General features: G+C 39.8%; 1 protein-coding gene across 13 annotated transcripts in view; it reads right to left on the bottom strand.

Moving 5' to 3' along the window:
* Positions 1-20,658, bottom strand: part of MAST4 (microtubule associated serine/threonine kinase family member 4) — a 545,730-nt gene that overhangs the window by 59,933 nt on the left and 465,139 nt on the right. For all 13 annotated transcript variants that reach the window (XM_064596182.1, XM_045895811.3, XM_064596181.1 and 10 more), the window contains 5 exons: positions 18,414-18,483; positions 12,660-12,738; positions 6,213-6,370; positions 4,085-4,160; positions 1,920-2,129 (listed from right to left, as the gene is read on the bottom strand). In XM_064596182.1, coding sequence (XP_064452252.1) covers positions 1,920-2,129; positions 4,085-4,160; positions 6,213-6,370; positions 12,660-12,738; positions 18,414-18,483 — 593 coding nt within the window. The remainder of the gene's footprint in view (positions 1-1,919; positions 2,130-4,084; positions 4,161-6,212; positions 6,371-12,659; positions 12,739-18,413; positions 18,484-20,658) is intronic.

The following is a 20,658-nucleotide window of genomic DNA, read 5'->3' as shown; positions in this document are numbered from 1 at the left end:
GCAGAGTTCAAGGTGATTTGGATGTGATTCCTGTCTTTTCAAAGAGCCCTCCCATGCTATTGAAGTGAAACCCCAAAACAGATCCTTACAAGGCACTGTGCTCAACGAGCCATGTTAGGGTTTTTGTAGACAGAATGTAGGCAGAATGGAGCCACTGAAGACTGTTAGACAGATGTTCTTACAGCCTCACAGAAGCAAGAATCTGCCTTGGTGGAAAGATACTCGGTAGCCAGGCAGACACATGAATTTGAAATCTAGGAGACGGCTGCTGGTCTGAGATACAGAAGGGAAGCCGTTCGAGTTCATGGGTCTTTAAGATAGCCAACAAGATCCCGAGAGGGTAGGAGCAGTGGACCGCCAATCAGATCATGGGAAAGCTAACTTTTAGAAAACACTAGTTAGAAGAAGAGCCCTTGGAAGAAGCAGAGAAGAAACAGAGGTACTAAGAATATCTTGAAAGGAGGGGGGTTAGCAAGAGAGAAAAGGAAAATTTTAGTATTGCTCAATATAACAATATTCCAATCAAATAGGCTGCTCTGGGAAAATGTCCAGTGGATATGACAGTAAGGAGGACAGTGGACTTCAGTGAGTTCAGTGAGAGGATGTCAGAAGCTATTCGACAAGAGTTCTTCTATGTATTCTAGATGAACAAAACAGACGAAGTCTCTGCACACACAGCCACTGTATCCCATGCTGCAGCCAGTCCCTGAGCTCTCAGCAGTCTGTGATGACCTGAGTAAAACTGACAGTAAGCACTCAGCAGCTCTTATAGTTTTTACATTTCTTATACACCCAAATGCATGATCATTTTCCTATACATTTATTTTCATTTTAATTTACAGGAGAATTGGTGCAAGACAAATTGGAAATGAACAACAAAAACCAAAAACAATGTATTCATCACCCCTAAAATAAGGTGAGAAACACTGCCTTAATGGACTACGATAGGTGGAAACATGAGTAGTGGGAACAGAGTACAGAAAACTCTGTTGGGGTGTTTGGATGGGAAAGAAAAGAACAATAGTGGCTGCTGGTCAGAGAGAGATCGTCTCATCTTGCCAGAACTAAGTTCAGTAGGGGCAGAGACATATGAATTTTCAGAAAACTAGGATGCTAGTATTTTCTTTCAGGTCCACACAATTATTTACATATTCATGCTGAGAGAAAACCATGTACAGTCATGCTGACACAGACATAACTTCTGCCCTATGAGGTAGAGAAATACAATATACCCAAATATATAGGCTAAACAGGTTTTACTTATAGGCTGTGGCTGATCAATTTCAGTCACAAGAGCAGTATATGCACTAATTGCATTCTACCATACACATTCCTTCAGGTCGTGGGTGTTAGTGTTATCAAGGGCTAAGCATTCAAGTGTTAGGCTCAGGCAGGTCATGTGTTTATCTGTCTCTTGGAAATTGGGTATTTTGTTAGAAGAGGAACTGACACTAATGAAAATATAAGTTACCATTTACTACCCACTGCCACGTACAGGTCAATTAATAGGACACAGGCCTGGAAGAAGCCAGCCATTTTCCATTTAGCTTTGCCAGATATTAGGACTAGACAGCGTCATCAAATAACACACATGCACTCAGGCAATTTATAACTTTATCGTTGGGGGTAGGGGGATAATCACTGCCTCAAAATCCTTCACAATCCACTTATCCCAGAGCCATAGACTGTTGGGTCCCGAGGTTCCTGTAAAGGTTATTACATTAACTTTCTATTACTATAAATGACGACAACAATCAATTTATAGCAAGTAGCAATCAGTTTTTTCTTCTTTGCTTCCCTGGAACATGAACTCTATCTCATGGTTAAAAACGTGTAAGCAAACGCACTCGTGAAGTTTTTCTTTTTTCAGGGGAAAAGCAAAACAAATCAGAAAACTTTATATAGTATGTGGTTCATACCTCTTGTAGCAATTTATCTAATTTGTGCTGTAATTCAAGGAAGTATCGTGAGGTGATAAGACCCTGGTGGGATTTATCCAAGCAATCTCGAGCCAGTTCAATAATCTGATGGTGAGTGAAACTAAGCACTCCGTCTGCTAGAGGAAGAACATGGTCAGGGGAGTAGCTGGTGATAATTTCCTTCAGACGTTCTTCCATCTGAGCCGTAGCCTGTTTAGAGAAGACATGCACACACAGATGAAATACGACAAAACACACATGTGGACAATTATCACATTTATCTGGCATTTTCAGAGACCTCCACAAATTATGAAATAGAATTCTCAAAACTAATGTATACATAATGTCACTACATAGTTGTCAAAACCCACAGAATGTACACCACCAGGAGTGAACCTTAAATGTTAACTATGGACTTTGGGTGATTATGATGTGTCAAGGCAGGCTCATCGATCATTAACAAATGGACCACTCTGGTGGGGGATGTTCACGGGGGGAGGGTGTGTGGGTGGGTGTGCTGGTATGTGGGGGGGGTAAGCTGGGAGGAGGCATGGTCAGGGGGTATATGGGAATTCTCGGTACTTTCAGTTCAATTTTGTTGAACCTAAAATTGCTCTAAAAAATAAAGTCTGCTTTTTAAAAAAATGTTTTATTTAAATTCAATTTAATTAACATATACTGTATTGTTAGTTTCTGAGGTAGAATTCAGTGATTCATCAGTTGCATACAACACCCAGGGCTCATTTAAAGTCTATTTTTTTTTTTTAAAGCACCAACAGCAGTCTTATTATCGCATGAAAGAAAGATTTGATGTATATAAGGAAAACTGACTATCTGAGGGTGATATTTATTTTTTTCTATCCTCTCAAATAATAAAATGGTCTATGGAAGCTTCTTCAAATAAGCCGAACGATACTGTGCATTGTTACGCTTTCGTTTTAGATCTTGGGCTCTTTCTTTCAGATGGATGCTCAAAAATATCAAGTTACGTTTTTACCTACTCAAAACTCAGGACTGTTGCTAGAATTCCACAGGGTGGGCCAAGAGTTGTTTTGTTCAGGAGGTTTTAATGTACCAGGAACATCCTTATCCTTCTCTCACAAAGCTACATCTTGAGCAAAAGGCCAAGGAGAGACTTTGTGTACATATATCAAAAATTCCCTTCCCAACTTTGATTTCATTCTCTGTGATGCCCGAGTGCCTACTCAGTACCCCCTGCGGATATTAACTGTCTTTGCAGGGGGGTGCCCTCTGCCCCTGCTTCTAAAATCCTAACCAGCACTGACTATGTAGACTCAGGACCTATTTCCCCGGTGAACAAGGGACGTGTAATTAATAGCTAAGATGGCTTTAATCAATGACATCAATGTTGGGTTCATTACAAATAATAAGTACTCTGCTCGTGATTTATGAAACCAGAGAGATTTCCTTTCGTTTTCTTGCCTAGGGCTACACAAGTAGCTGGGGAGGAACAGGAACACAATGGAAAGGTTGTCTTCTCCTGACCGTGTAGGAACACTAGGGGAAAGGCCTCGGAAACCAGGGGACGGGAAGCGTCAAAGAGCAGGTTCTTGCAGCCGGGGTGTCTGTCCACAACTCTTCAGCAAGTCCTCTCGGGCTCAGTGTGAGCTCCCTTTGCCAGTCTATTGGGGAACACTGCAACTCTACCTTCGCTTCTAAATTAATAGGGATAGACATATAATTGCTGAAGACAAAGGAAGTCACAGAAAAGAAAAAATGAGGTTTTTTGTTTTTTTTTTTTAAGAAAAAAAGACGTTCATCACATCCCACGCTACAGGCTTCTAAGGAAGAAGCAGCGCTGCTGCCTGACCATACAGCGCAGGCCCAGACCACAGGCAGAGCAGCGTGGAGGTGTAGAGGCCCCCTCGCCCTGCGGCACCTCATCACCCCCACCCTGTGGGCCGGGCCAGCAGGACTCGCTTTGGAGGCACTTGTAGCCCACAGACAGTGTGGCTAGTCCTCAGCTGTTTTAAAAAAATGCTTCGTGATTTCACCTTTCTTAGAAGCTGCGGTGCTGTTTTACACAAGTCTAACTCATTACTACTGGATTGGCCCATTCCTTCCCCTAACAAACCACCTTACAGACGCTACACCCACGTTACCTGTTCGTTTAGATGCTAGGCATCTTCAATTCAATTCATTACCTTTGGGAACCTTTCTTTGTAGACATGGTTCATCATAATTATTTCATGGTCACAGCAGGCGGGAGAACGTCCAGGACTGCAAGCAAAGCAAATTACCCTTTTAAACTTGCCTCAGTATGAAATGAAAATAAGCTTTTTATTTATAAACAATTGGTTGGATCAAAAGTACTATACAACCTTTGCAAGAAAAGTATATTAAGTAAAAACTACAAAATCAGTCATTAGTACATACATAAATACCCACAAACAGTGACACCCTGAATAGGATTCAAAAAGGAAGCTCTAGAAATGGAACGCCATGAAATAATTAGAACTACAATATAAAACGAATTCGGAAACGTTCTTAAATTGAGATTATATTCTGTAGGTAGAATGCATTTCTGTAGTTCTGGAAACCAGTTAACGAATTGCAATATAAAACAAAATAGGATCGTTACAAACAGCAACATCTAGGACACACTGAACAGTATAATTTCACACTTTTATCCTACACCTGCGCTCTGCCACGTACCGCTGAAGGGGGCTGAGAGTCTTCCAGGGCACAGGTGTCACCACTGAAATCCATTTTCTAGCCTCACAGAGACCTATTTGGGGTGCTGAGGTAAGCATTACGTACAATATGAAACAGAGGCAGGTAAGTGTTGTGTGCTTTTCTTTCTTTCAATAGTAGGTTCATATTTCTTCTTAGTGTTACCGAGTTGTGCAACTTCAGTGTGTGTTTACATTTCTGGGAGAATACAGCCTGTACTAGATATCCAAGGAACTCCTTTCATAAAACCGTAAAATGGGCGCCCATGTGGTGAAATACAATGCCCCTAAATGAATTCATAAAATTGACCTTTTATTCCCTAACTCAAAATAATGACACATCCCCGAATTACTCAATGTGGCTACATTTACTATCAGTTTATTGTACTAAATAAAAAAGGTACAAAGAGGGGGGCACCTGGCTGGCTCAGTCAGTAGAGTATGACACTCTTGGTCTTGGGGTCATGAGTTTGAGCCCCACACTGGGCGTAGAGTTTACTTTAAAAAAAAAAAAAAAAGATACAAAGGGGAAAACCCTCCTCAGTAAACTTTGATATTCAACTGAACACCTGACAAACTATTTTTACAGTAAAATCTTAAACAGGAAAGTGCACCAATTCTACAGCATCAAGATTTCATACTGCGGACTGAGGGACTGCCTTGATCATCCTGCAGAGAAGGACCTGCTACCCCCAGGGGATGGGACTGCAGAAGCCGCCAGCCATCAGTTCCTTCAAAGATGACCTCAGCTGCAGTCACCTCACCCAGGCCACGTCCTTCCTTGGGCACCGTACTCAGTGACTGAGGTAGGGATAAAAAGTAAGGGCCATTTGGCACAGAGGGATAACTCTGATGGGTCATGCCATCCTCAGAGCTTCCTGTGGAGGCGGCTGTGTGGCAGCTAGATTTCTTTCTGCCCAAGTCAGCTTGCTTGCCTTCCTTAAATGGGTATAAATCCTGAGCACTCCCTAATAAACATCCTGAACACAAATCTCTGTTTTAGAGTCTATATCCTAAAAACAAAACAAAAAAAATGAAAACAAACAAAAAACCTATAAGACAAATCTATCTCTATATATATATCTGGCCCTATTCAATGTCAAAATTTAAGGGACACAAACTCCTAACAATTTATTCATAAGCTTGGAAAAAGTAAAACTCATGAAGGGAAGAAAGAATGAAAAATATGGGCTAACTTTTATAATGTGGAATCTGAATGAAAATCTTTTTATTTTTGCTGTCCCTCCTTTTTAGGCAAGCTTACCCCTCTTCAAATAAGAACACTAAGTGTTCCCGCACCACAACTGGACTGTCTTGAAATTTCCAATGGCAAGAAGGTTTTACAGGAGGTCCCATTAGTCCATCGTGATTACTGCTACTACCCCAATTAACAAATTGAGAGAAATTAAAAGAAAAACAGTAAGATGCCTTTCAGTGGTAATTAACAATATCATGTAGAGATGGGAAAAATCACACTATATTTGGGGTAGTTCACAAATCAATTAACACAGAGATGGATTAGAGGACCAAAAGGCTTCCCTTGAAATGGTTAAAAACAGATGATCCAATTAAGTAACATTTTTCAATCAGGTCCACCTACCTCAGACTTCGGGAGCGGGGGCGCATGGGTGTGTTCCTGCATCTGTTTTCCGTGGCGATGCTTTCGGTAGTACAAAAATGTTTCGACAGGAAGTGCAATTCATCTGGTGTTGGTTGGTACGGTAACTGATGCAGCTTCTCCTGGGAGGAAGAGGAGGACTACAACAAACCACAGTGAGGTTAGGGGACCATCTGAGCAAGAAAGACTTCAAGTGAATTCGCAGTCAAAGCAGTGAACCTGGAAGACATCACCATTTTATATTGTTTCCCTTTCATGTTTTAATTACAATCATTAGTGTCTAAATGTATACCCTTGCTGTTTTCTCTGTGAGGTCAAAATGCCTTCCATATTGCATCTCATTTGTCTATAAGACCATTTCCCAAAAGATGTTTCCCCTCTTGTAGAAAACCCAGGCTCTGAAAATTGGGAGGACTCGCTCAAAGCCAAGGCAAAAAAGTGACACCTGGACAATCTGGGTTAATGAAATGACAGATTAGTTCTCAACTGAGTATGGTACCCTCGCTTGGACCACTGCTCACAATCAAACACTGTGACCTTCAGGTGAGTAACATAAAATGAATTTTATGATATGTGATCATAAATAAGGTAATGAGATCTTCCTTTACAAAGCATATTGTCCTTTGATACTTCGATATGTGCCTTAGGTAAAAAGGGGAAGAGATGAAGATACTTTTCTCACTAATGTCATTGTTTTAAAAATTGGATTTTTTTTTTCCCTTTTTTCCTTTGGCTAAGACTCTCTCTCTTTTTTTAAAGCAGCTTCAGTGGTGGTGAGTTTTTTAATTCCTTGCATATAGATTTGCTTTTTGAAAACTGTCATTTAATACTTAGAGCAAGGTAATGTGGAAAAAGTGAACAACGAAATAACACTGTTTCTAATCAATCTGAGAAATAGAACTATAAAGCAAACAGACTTTTCTTTTAGTTTTTACTGGGAGGTAAACTCTATAAGCAATTCTAACAAAAGAGATTGAGAAATTTTTGAGCAAGAGAATCATGATTAGACTAAGCATATTTGTAAAGGTAACACTCATCTGAAAATCTCAGTTTTAACAGGTTTTTTTTTTAAGCTGTCATTAGTTTAACAATAAATGCACTTCATAAACATTGAAGCATCACAATGTAGTAACACTAGAAATTAATGACTATAGCTTAAAAATACTTTCATACTTTGAAATTATAAAACACCTTATAAGTCCATACTGAGACAGAGGAATTTTTATAACATAATGAGATTGTTTTATAAGCCATAAAAATGAGAACGCTACTAGAAAGACTTATGAGATAAACCAAATCTCTATTCAGAAAGTACAAGCACAGTCTTAAACACTTTTCACTGTGAAAAAAAAACAAATAAAAGACAAACTAAGTCAACTCAAGCACTCAGGAAAAGAACAATAAAATCACTGTAAGCAGGAGAGAAGCAGTGATGATAAAAGTGAAGATAAGGAAATCAGCTAATAAAAAAACAGAATTAAGAATCTGTATATAGGTCTCCGAGGAAAATCAATGTCTACGGTTCCGTATCCAAGACTTCAAAACCCTAAAACCCCGAAGTTTATTTGTAAGTTTAGAGTAATCCCTTTTGATGGCACAACATCAGCTGAACTGATGGATAGCTATTTAAAATATGTATTCAGTCCACTTAGTGTGAATGTTGATTCAGTCTGTGGTGGAAATATTAATATATTTGATTTTGAGCTACTGTCCAGGTGCCGCCGGGCTGTTGTATATAGCACAGGGATCCTGTTACCTTTCTAAAATATGAAAATTAATTCCAAAACACACCGGGCTCTAGAGTTTCAAGTAAAGTATCATGGGCCTGTGCTGGCATGGAAATGACACAATGACACCGAGCGACTTCAGGAGGGTGAGTTCCCTCTGTGGAGGGAAGGAGCAGAAAGGGACTGGGTGGGCAGGGCTTTACTTGCATCTTTAACATTTATCAAACAAAATAACAATTTATTTTGAAAACAGTTGTAGCAAATGTAACAAAATTTTGTGGTTTTACCATATATGCAGCCACAGAAGGAAACTGCAAAAGGAATGTGCCCCAGGGTTACTGATGGGGAATACGGCAAAAGGAACGATGCAGTGGTGGTAAGAATTCTAACCTTAACACCACTCAAGAAGCGAGGAGGCAAGGAGCTCCCCTGGGAAGAGAGCCTCTTTCGTCTCAGTTGGAACAAGCAAGGTACAAATGGGAGGAGGGTTATACCCTGTCCAAGTGACAAAGAATGGGTTTCTGGCACTGGGGACAACTGTAGGCCAGCAAAATGGCCCCAGGGTCTCAAAAGATACCAAACAGGGCCCCCAGAAGGAGATGATACTGGACAATTGAGAAATCCAAGGTCAGGTTTTAGTAGAGATCAGGAACTCACTCAGTGGAGAACTTCTGAAGCCAGTGAGAGTTGCAAGACAGCAGAGGTGCAGGCCCGCCCCAAGACCGCACACCATACTGGAAAGACACCTCCACTGGCCAAAGCGTCCAGGGAGTACCACTTCGAGGAGAGCTTCAGGAATTTGTTTGGGAGTTTCCCAATAAACGGTGTCTGATTACTTTATATTTCTAGCACATTCTCTAAGTGTGGTGTCAGGTCTCATCACCCAACTGGTCTGCACATGGCTTTTGATAGTGCCATAAATCAAAGAGTAGAGTTACATGAAAAAGCTCTATAAGACTTCCCCAACACTGTTCTGAATAATGATATCATTTAGTCTCTCCAGATAACCATTTTGCAACAGACAATACTCACATGAATGCATAATTTTCTACTTGTTATTAAAGGTAGTATCATTTTATAGTCATACCTCACATATTTATCGGTATTTATATTCTTATTTCCATTCCCTCAGCAGAAAATAATCTGTTAAGAAATATGGGAGAATGTCCTCCTACTGCTGCAGTTCCTATTACTTATTTTAAAATGAAAAATTATGACCCCAATATATGGGGGAAAAGTTCCCCATAGATTAATTTTAATGGCAAAATTTGGAGTTGGAAGAAGTTGCAGAACTAAATATTTTCTGGAAGGACTGATTAACTTCCTATGACCAAATCTTCTCAATTTCGGAATATAGCATTTTTAACACTTGCCAATTTTACAGGTGCCATCTACCCAAAGGATAAAGACATGATGTTTACATTTCAGCAGAAGTAGTTCTGCAATTCAGCTAACGACACAATTACCTGTCAAACCTAAGCTGTATTTTCAAAGTGTCTGTAATTTTATGTTCTGTATGTTTACTTTTAAAAAATAACTAAAATGCATTTCTGATTGGCTAAATGACTAACAGTTAACCCACAAAATGAAAATCTGAGAGTGCCTCAGATTTAGAAAAGAAGAAAATGAGGGGCGCCTGGCTGGCTTAATCAGTGGGACATGGTGACTCTCGATTTCAGGGTCATGAGTTCGAGCTCTACATTGGGTGTAGTGATTATTTAAAAATAAAATAAAAGATAATACATATTTTAAAAAAAGAATGAAGAAAATGTAACTACTAAGCAGTTTTATGCAAATTTTGCCCCACTATGTAAAGGACGAGAACCTCAAAACACTGAGGGAAGTGAAAAGTAGCTTTTCAAATTTTCACTCATTATTTTTATCAACAACCAATAGGGAGAATAGATAACTGAACTTTTTATGTGTGGAGGACCTACACTTCACACCCTTAACAGTTCCTTGTGTCTTTTGGCACAAAGTAATTTTGAAAGTGAAAATTTTAGGGGCGTCTGGGTGGCTCAGGCATTAAGCGTCTGCCTTCGGCTCAGGTCATGATCTCAGGGTCCTGGGATCGAGCCCCGCATCGGGCTCCCTGCTCAGCGGGGAGTCTGCTTCTCCCTCTCTCACTCCCCCTGCTTGTGTTCCCTCTCTCGCTGTGTCTCTCTCTCCCTCCCTCTCTCCCCCTATCAAATAAATAAATAAAATCTTTAAAGAAGATTTTATTTTGAAGGAAAAAGTAGGAACATGAGGTCAACAATTATATGTACCACCTTCTTTAAAAAACACTTAAGAGAAAAGCTAAAAGCGATCTTACCTCCAGTCAGCAGCTGTTGGTTAGAAACACAGCAAATATGTGTGTGTGTGTGACTAAAAATGGTCTCAGGTGGCTTCTTCCTTAGACACATATGGAAGTCAAGGATGGTGATAATTCCATTGTGACAGATGGCCAGGTCATGTTTATTAATGAAAATATTTATTTTTAGAAATACCATGTAAATTCCTTAAAAAGAGCCAAGAGGCTGGAGTCTAGACCTTACTGTATTCTTAGAGAAAGGAGGGTGTTGGTCACAGCCCCTCAGTGCATTCTCTGTGTCTTACATTTCTGATAAATAAAAATGGAGAGAACAGTAGCAATTGCACGACATGGTGTGTTGCTGGGATTAAACAAAGACAGTAGTCAGGCTAATGTCTAGCACATAATAAATATTTCTACAACAACTGGTTTTTAATATTATTTGTACCAAATGAGGTCTGATTCTAGGTAACTCACTCTTTTTGAAGAGATTGGCTTTTTAAAATGGTGTATAATTTACTAGTTAGAGATGGAAGGATCTTGTACTCTCCCCCTATTTTTCTTGCAAGAGTCAAATTACTGTAATAAAACTTGATTGAAGGGCAAAGCAAGATCACAGAGCTGAAATGAACAAGAATCTGGAGACAAGAGACTTCCCCTAAAGTCTGCAGAAGAATAATGCTTAAATTTCAGAAAGTTACCCTTGTTTTTCTTTTTGGTCAATCAGTTTTAGCATTCATTTTCACACTGGAGTTACCCACGTTTTCAGCATCTAAAATCAATCAATGACCAGTGATGGTTCCGGACACAGCAGCCCAGGGTGGCTTCACTGTTTTTTAGTGACAGTTTTATCCACTGAAGCCATTCATGAGTTTGAAGGATCCTCTCCAGTGTGAGGCTTCTACGTCACTGAAATGACTCAAGACTGTCAGGACGTCTCACCAAAATTATCAAAATAAACTCACATACCACAACCAAAATGGAAGAGAGGATAGGAAAATAAATTACCTCTCCTCAATAAAATACCAGGGAGATGGTAAAAATAACCCAACAAATTTTTACAAGGCAGTATTAGAGGTGCTCCAGAAAACTCACATTATATTGCATCTGAAATTTTGGAAACACATAATATAAGGCAGTGGTAATACCAGTTAGTTTATAAACTTAATTGTAGTGTCCTTTCTTTTTTAAAAAAATTATTTATTTGAGAGAGAGAGAGAAAGTAGGGAGAGAGGTGGCAGGGGAAGGAGAGAGAAAATCTCCAGCAGACTCCCTGCTGAGTGAGGAGCTTGATGTGGGGCTTGATCTCACAATCCTGAGGTCCTGAGATCATGACATGAGCTGAAATCAAATGTTGGATGCTTAACCTACTGGGCCACCTAAGTCCCCCAATTGTAGTGTCTTTTCAATGCAAGTACTATTAAGTGACTGGATGTACGTGCTTAGCACAGCGCTGGGGCCTGTGAAAAACCACCACCACCACCACTACCATCACAAAACAATGGATGAATAACCCTACATAATAAACCACAGGCCTTCACAAAATGAAAATAGAATTGTACCAGAAGGAAATCTAAAATCATCAGGTCCACATTCCTGGCTTGTCCAAGGGCATTCGGACCATTCCATTAGGTATGTATTGAACACCTACAACAGACCTGGTCTTTCTAAATGACCTCCAGCTTCCGAAGCTCTGCAGAGACAGATATCCCACAACACCACTAATTTAAACTGAGAAAGCATCTATCTAACTTACTGAATCGTTTCCATTAGTTGCTAGGGCTCTTGTTGAAATGTTACAATTTGGGGCAAGAGCATCCTTCTTTCTCTATTCTATTTCCATGGCTTCATTTTGTCTCTTTGTCTTAACTTACTACTAAATTCTTTTAATCTCTCCTTAAAAAAATTTCTTACCTAGGAGGTACAGATTTAAGGCTTGCCATTTTTTTTTTTGAAGGAGGAAAACAAAGAAACAAAACAACAAAAACAAACAAAAAAATCCCTGCATCTGAGCCACACAAGAAAAAAAAAAACAAAACAAACCTAGGCCATCAAAGTTTAATGGCGTTTTCAGTACTGATATCACTGGTGTGGAACCAAAGCAATAAAACCAGATTGCATTCCCCCCCACGCCCCCGAACTTCACCAAATGGTATTAAAATGAAAGCTCCCAATCTCCTCCAAACTTGTGATCCTGGGACTTAATTTATGCACCATGGTTTAAAAGCTTGCTGCAAAGAGTATGTCCTTTTTACATTTGTAAGCTCATCATGTGATGAGGAACCTATGCAGAGTGACAGACGTGCAGAATTTATCTCCTTCTTCCCACCAGGAAACACCCAGAGAAAACACCTGCTGTCCCAGAGAGCCATGTGGTTGTGAGGAAGAAGACAACAGGGAGGTACTTACAGAGACTGTGGAGCTGGGCGTATTTGTCCCATAGCCAGAGGAGGGGAGAGAAGCCAAGGACCAGCGGCGTCCATCAGTCCTATTGAGAGAGGGAGATTAGCTTTGGCCAAAGCTGGAGCATGGTTACGCGGGAACTGCAGGGAAACCGAGTATTTTTACTCAAACAAATGACACAAATACGGTCAGTGAAGATGTGGAAATGTTCAGCAAGGGCCAGAGTAAACAAACATTATACAGCAGGTTGACTTTTATTTAAACCAGATCGATACACCCAAACAAGTAGAAAGTGAATGGGCTGATCCATATTATTGATCTCTCACTAACACACTTTGACAAAATGAATACCAGGGATAATTACAATGGTCAGACTCAGCAGATTCAAATGAATAAAAACAGAGAGGGAGGAGGACAACACTCGTGTCTGGGAGCTGGTAACTGAGGCCCTGGGTCTTTGGAAGCGCCTGAATTGCAGCAAGGTACAAGAGCCAGTGGGGACTTCGATTATGTCCTAAAGACTCTCCACTTATTTTCAAGGGAACTGTCCTCCTCATCACACCTAGGGAGGGGATTAGTGGGGCTCAGGGCTGGTTCAAGTCCTAAGTCGCAAAAAACTTTCACACTAAAAAAGCGACTGACGCTGTATTCAGAATCTCTAAGCGTGACTGTCTTCTGACACGACCTGGCTTTATCCGGTATTGCACACATTTGTGCACTCACAACCTTTGCCCTTGTTGTGAGTATGCAGCCCAGCTCTGGCCTGGGGCAGCATGGGCAGGAAGAAAATTCTCCACTAGTGACAGAACCTACTGCAGAGTGCAAGTGTCTGCCCCAGTCACAGAGGCAAAACTGTCAGGAGTCCTTAAAGAGAGTGATTTTTCTCTCCAAGTGGTCCAAGGGCAGCTTCCGGGGTGGATTCTGGTTATGAAGTTGGGGTCTTTACAAGGGTCTCAGATGACTGAATGAAGTAGTAGAGACAATACTGTTGCAGGGGAACATCAGAAAGCAAACTTCCTGAAACCTCTGGCATTCCAGAGTCATTAATTTATTATTTACTCTATTTTAAGTAAGACTGTGACTTCAAAATCATATACCCCTGTGAAAACAAATAGATGTGCATCTGCCATAGGGAAAAACAGGAAAAACACACATCATAAAGGCTTATACTGCATTCTTTAGATGGAGTATCCTATGTACACTTCTTGTAATTTATGACTGTACTAATTTACCAAGTGAGAGGTAAGAGGGGGCCAGATTTACCACAGACACGTTCACAGGAAGTTGAAGTCAGGGGATTCGACAGCACTAGACTTGAATTTGAGAAATGTCACAATTAGATGTAAAAAACCTGACATTTGAGACTAAATTACAGTCAAGAGAAAATATAATCACAGGCTACCATGGATGTTGCCTCCAATAAATGCAATGGTCCACAAAGACAAAATGGAGAAATTCGAGTGGACAAATCACAGAAATACTACAATGTTAAAATCTGAGTAAAATTTACCTGTCATTTCTGTGACCATGATTGGAGTACAATTGAATCAAGTTTGTTTTTTAAAAAAGAAGATAAAATATTTGTAAATATACCAGATACAAGGAATGGGAATAATTAAGTCATATGTTCTTTAAAAATATTTTTAAACAATTAAAAATGGAAAAGATTTAAGAAGAAAATAATTATAAGAACATGCTTCTAAAGATATCTATCAATTAAATGGACACAGGTTAGTCGTATTTTATTTGACTACTTACTGAAGATTTAAAAACCCATGCTGTACTTTATATTTTAAACACCTCCAATTTTTAGAAGTAAAAAGAAAAAGGTGGGGAGGGTCTGATTCTTAAAAGGATTATACAGTCCATTTAATAGCAATTATCAGAAACTAGTCTCTGGAAAGAATGCGGGCACGATTTCTCCTACCATGATTTTGTTTTGTGATTCATTAACTCTCCTTTCCCTCAGGTATCAATAAATATATTTCACATGAATGAACAATTCCAAGACATGTTCTTATTAGCTTTGAAACATAAATTACATTTGCTTACTCTGGAAAACACACAACTAAAAGATGTTTAAACAAGAATGTGCAGCCATGGACCAGAAATAATTTATGTCTCATGAAGTTCCCCAAGTTCTCTGTGTCTATTTACTCAAATGGAGCACAAAGGACCATTGCATTTTCATTACCATGACGACCGCACATCAGAAGTTACTATACATGCTACACAGGGTACTTAAGAGAGAGCACGCCCCCCCCCTTTTTTTTTTCAAGAAAGCTATCACACAAGTGCCATTTGGATCCTGCTAACAATGTTGTCTTTTCTTTGCAGAAGCTACCAATAAAATGTTATCGGAAGACAGACTACATTCTAGTCAAAGCAATAGGCTTTTTTGAAGAGTGATTTTTTTTTTTTTTTTTTTTTGGGGTGGGTGGAAATCTCTCAGTGTTAAACTAAGTGAAAAAGTAAGAAGGGAAAAACATCTGATGGGAACACGGAATACAAAAAGTTTTGCAAAAAAAATTTCAACACTACTCACAAAAATTTAGATTAATACAGTATACAACATTATCAACCTGGCTATTATAATTGTATGAGGACGATTTATTTATTTGTTTAGTTGTAACAGTCACGTGGAGTGACACGTTTTACATTCTGGTTGATACTGAAACAAGTTGAACTATGCCAGGTGCTCAACAAGTGTCTAACTCAGCAGGCAAGTCTGTTCTAGTAATTTGCTTGTGGAAATATATTCTGAGATTTACCCTGGTAAGGGACAATGAGGCCGCTAGGAAACACCCATGGCATGTAGTCAGGGCTCTGTATTTCCAACGTAAGTGAAAGCAGTATGTAATGCGTCAACTCCAACAACTTTCGGGAAGGCAGAACAATGTTATTACCTCCATCTTAAGTCAAAGAAAAAAATGTTAATTCTGTAATCGGATAGATTGTAAATCTGTATCACAGTTCTTAGGAAAGTAAAAATATGTTTTCTTGCTCCTGACAAAATTTACTCTGCTACAGTGCTCATTTTCCTCCTTTTAACTCAGTAGTAAAAAAAAATTAGCTTGATAATTTTACTCTTATGTATGTATATGTATGTATGTATATGTATGTATTCCTTATGTATATGTATGTATTTCTTATGTATATGTATGTATTCCTCCTTTTAACTCAGTAGTAAAAAAAATTAGCTTGATAATTTTACTCTTATGTATGTAATTTTACTCTTATGTATGTATAGCAAATGAGTGCCATCATATTTTCCAGTCTGAAATTAAACTACTCCATTACAGGGGATGTCTAGTGGGGGAGTATTATCACTTACTGGTATAAGTAAGATGAGAAAACATTAATAAGCCTGATCTTTATCCTTTCACTCAAGAATAATTTTAAAAACAGGGCAATCTCTTCTCTGCTGGACTAAATATACAAAATAACAACATGTGAGAGTCTCAAATGATATCACTTCTTAAAGGCTCATAAATGCATACCTACTGGAAGGGAATGGAGACCCATGAGTGGTGTTTCCATGTTTCCCTGAATAAAAATCAACTTTAAAATGGAGGAGAGAGACACCAGATGTTAAATAAAAATACATCAATTTGAGTTTTTATAGCAAAAGCAGGGTTCTGTTTACTTGAATAAAAAGTTTAAAAAGATGATCACTCATGCCCCAATCTAAATTAATATTTTTTGAAGAGTGTGGAGGGAGTTCCATCTGGAAATTCATGCAAAATGAACTACAGGTCTCCTGTGATAATCTTCTGTCATGGCTTATGGTTTATTCGTCAAAAATTAACATGCCTGGGGGTTGTGTATTTTTTTTTAAATTGCAGAGAAACCAGATTCATCTATCCTCCAGTCACCCACTTAATTATCAGATTCTCTTCATTTTTATAAATCTGGCAGGATTAAGAGACTATGATTTCTGTCATGTTTAAATGCACGGTATAATGAGATTTGCATTTTTCTTATTACTTCAAGTAATTAAACACATTCTTTTAAGAGATGTGTTTTAAAGACTATGGTGGGTTCTTGTTTATCCATTTATATAAGATTTTTGTTTCCACTTAGAGTAGCACTATCATGAATTAATATTAACTGGGCCAAGGCACCTGGGTGGCTCAGTCGTTAAGTGTCTGCCTTCAGCTCAGGTCATGATCCCAGAGTCCTGGGACTGAGCCCCACATCGGGCTCCCTGCTCAGCGGGGAGCCTGCTTCTCCCTCTGCCACTCCCCCTGCTTGTGTTCCCTCTCTCGCTGTGTCTCTCTCTGTCAAATAAATAAATACAATCTTTAAAAAAAAAAAAAATTAACTGGGCCAACATAGGCTTTGTGGGACCAGTTAATTTTCACATTTTCTTGAGAGTGCTTAGAACAAGTTGCTAAAAGAAAAGAAGCTGGAACTGGGCAAAGAGTCAGGCTGGGGCTCTCAAGTTCCCTTGAGAGCCTGTCTTATGGCTCTGGTGTCCTGGCCACGATAGAGAACAGGGACCTTCCACACACAGGCATCTCCTTATGGTGGGGGATGTGTAACATTTACAAGGGAATCTTAATTACAGAGAACTTTGAAAATACTGCCAACAGGTCCCTTTCTTTGGATGTAGTAATGTAAATGCATTGCATGCTGACAAATGGCAGTGGGGGTACTGTGGGTTTTGCTGCTTTGAAACATGTGTTAAAACAGATCTATTTTTTAAAAATCTACACACGTTATCTTTATTAAGTGCCATGTTAATCCACTTCATGGTATTGTTAGGTCTCTGAGGAAAGTGAGCAAGTATGCTGGACATGTAGACCACAAACTGAATGTATCCTGAATATTCAGAGACCTGGCTGAAGGGGCGTTTTGTTTTCTGTGTGTTTTTCCCGGGCAGGAGAGGACAGGGTACGTGTGCAAGAGGGGTGATGGAGCCCAGGAAGGGGAAGCTTGGAATCAGACAGGGTGAAGTACATTAATTCCACATCTGGAACACAGAAAATGTGGCTGTGTAGACTGACTCCTTTGACTTGGAGAAGTCACAGAAGAACATCCAGAACTGACAAGATGTGATGTTACATCACATGCCTATGATCCTCCGAATTCACAACAAGACTTCTTTGTGGCTCAATGACCCAGATAGAACACATGTATCTTCGACACTTGGTACCAAATTCTAACTAAGATAGGAAGAGAAAACATAAAATATCCTATAGTCCATGCATGGCTTTATCTCAAGGGGATCACTAAATTGGTGGCTTCATGCTCTCAAGTAAAGAGGCATCCTAGAGTATTTATACCCTGTCATCCCAAGTAAGGTTATTTAAAAAAAAAATATCTCAACAACAAAAGCAGATGCACCAGGACACAGAGATGAGTCAAGTCCTTATAATGTAAGCTCAGATAGTTCCATATAAATCTGTTGAACATCAAGCATGTACAAGGCACTGCACTAGAGTTAAGAGAAAAAAAAGGAAACAATCTTTCTCGCCCTCACTGGGAGCCCACCATCTAGGGAAGGACCAAGAGAGGTATATGGAACTCTAATATGAGTCAGAAGTCACTATTAAACTGTTAAAGCGGGAGCGTTTACAACAGTTGTGCATTGGTCTAAAGCTATCTTTGGGCAGGGAGCTTTAGAGAAGGCCGTATATGATAATGCACAGGATCTCACAGGCAGAAGGCAGGGGAACAGGTAATGACAAAGAGGGGGGTTCAGGAGATGCGATCTTGACCTAACACTTTACTATTTGACTCACAGGAAGTCCTTACCTCCGTGCAAATGAGAAGTGGGCTGAGGCACTGGGGGAGAAATTTCTTGGACTATCTTGAGGGCTATTTCCTGTAAAGAGAAAGAGGGAAAAAAGAACCATAACATGATTTTGTTTTTGTAACATTATCCACATCCAAGATCATCATCTTTCTAGTAATGCGTTTCTGTACATTCTCACACAACGTCCATCTCTTCAAAAATGTTTCAGTGTTCCTTAGAGCAGGGGCAGGGGTGGGGTGCGGGGAGCGAGGGAATGGGCTAGAGTCCCACCCAGCACAGCGTTCCGAGGGTGCAAGCTATATGAATAAGCACATCCATCTATCACCAAGCAGCGGTCTCCCAGGGATTAATAACCTAAACATTTCAGTCCTATAGAATAATGTATATACAAATGTCTTGCTTCTCAGTCTTCCAGATGTTAACATCTTAAGCAACAGGATGGGCACGGAAGTCTATGCTTCACCTGGTGGTGGGGGTGGGGCTTTCTACTTTCGGGAAGTAGCCTTAGTACTTTTTGTTTACGGAAACCGAGTACATGTCAGAGTTCTCAAAAATAAATCCTCGTATTCCGGGGTCCGTGTTTTAAAAGTGGAAATGTCAGTACTAGTCATAAAATACTGGGAAGAACCCAGCCGTTTGGACCTATTTCTCCAATGACCCAGATCTACGGTCCGGGTGGCCCAGCAGGAGTAGCCCCTATCACTATTTTCTTCAACAGCCCCCCTGCTTCTGAGCCTCTAGGCTGTGCCTGGCCAGGCAGGCTTTCAAAGCCACCACCCCACAAAGGCTTTTTCCTCAGAGGGTGTTTCCCTCCCATCCTGCCGAGGCGGGCGAGCACAGACCACTGGCTGTAAGGAGAGTAGCTCCTTGGGGGCTTGTTACTTCCTCCATCAGAACACTCAACCTGCTGCTGATCATTGAGAACGCGTGGCAGGCAGCTGGTGAGGGGCAGCTCAGGACACCCCAGACCACCCGGCTTCCCTCCGTATGCTTAATTAGATTGGCAGAATTATCTGAGGACCAGAGAGAACTGTAGCTGGTTTAAAGAAGGTGAGGAAAGGCTGCAAACTCGTCTTGTACGTTCTTGAAACGTGGAAAATAAATCAGGAAGATACGTTTAATCCCTCCCAGCCAGCCAGTTCCCACATTACAGATTTCAGAACGGCAGTGACAACTGTGGATAGGTGTGAGGAATATAAGATTGCACGTGCAAGTCAGTACCTAGCTGCAAACAATGTGTTACCTGTGTGCAAAAAGAAGGGGATAAGGTTAGTGTTACCTTGAGGACTTCTGGACTGGTTACATCTCTACTGAAAGTTTCAATTAACAGAGGGTTGCAAATTTTATAGTGATGTCTTCAACAGATGCCATTAACTTTATGACAGCACAATTAAAGCCATTTGACTAGAAAGCACTGAAAAGCCTATTTCTTTATGGACAGAGAATCTAGAAGCATTTTTCCCTCTGCTGCAATGAAATTTATCATGTCTCTGCATCTGTTGTTCCTTGGGCCCCTGGAGAAATGGATTCTGCTTTTGCCATCTAGTAATCCAGGACTCTTTTTTTTGTCCATTTATCTACAGAACTAAATTAAGTTCCTCAACTTTTCCCATTCATTCCCCCCACCCTGCCTCTTTCCAACTTAGCTTATGTATCACTGTTCATAGCCTTGAAAGATCTTGAAAAATTCAAGATAGCTAAAGATTTTTGTTTCTGAAAGGGAAATGAATCCAATGTCAGAAATTTTAGTGTAGATTTTGTTTATTTGGAAAAAAGTGTTCACTTTGCCCACATTCCATATAGAGCAAACTACCAGTAAGTTATTAGGAAAAACAGAACAATTGATTGCTGGAAGCCAAGGTATGATCAGTTTAACAATCCCAGCTACCCAATTCATTGAGAATAAATAATAGGATCCAAGAAACTTGGCACCAAATTCTTAGCTCCATGTTCTCTGTAAGATGAACACTATATCTAGAGATTATAATGAGATCAGCTAGAACTAGAGAGAGCTTACTAAGTATTCTTAAGACTCTAAAGAAGGGAGAAACAAGGAGTTAACTTAAAACCCTTTTCACTTTTAGAGATTATAATGATTTGTCCCCAGGAAGTCATGTAACATCTTATAATACATGGCAACTGATCACTTTGAGGATGAACGGGCTGAGACAAAGATACATAGAGGTAGGTTAATTTAACTCTGCTCTTAATGAAAAAAAAAAAAAAATCAAGGCTACCATTAAC

The sequence above is a fragment of the Mirounga angustirostris genome, unplaced genomic scaffold, assembly GCF_029215605.1.
Source record: "Mirounga angustirostris isolate CCGP_5_RB_7025 unplaced genomic scaffold, mMirAng1.0.hap1 SCAF_7, whole genome shotgun sequence".
Taxonomy (NCBI): Eukaryota; Metazoa; Chordata; class Mammalia; order Carnivora; family Phocidae; genus Mirounga; species Mirounga angustirostris.
The sequence above is the reverse complement of the archived record's forward strand: the minus strand, read 5'-3'. Positions and strand labels throughout refer to the sequence as shown.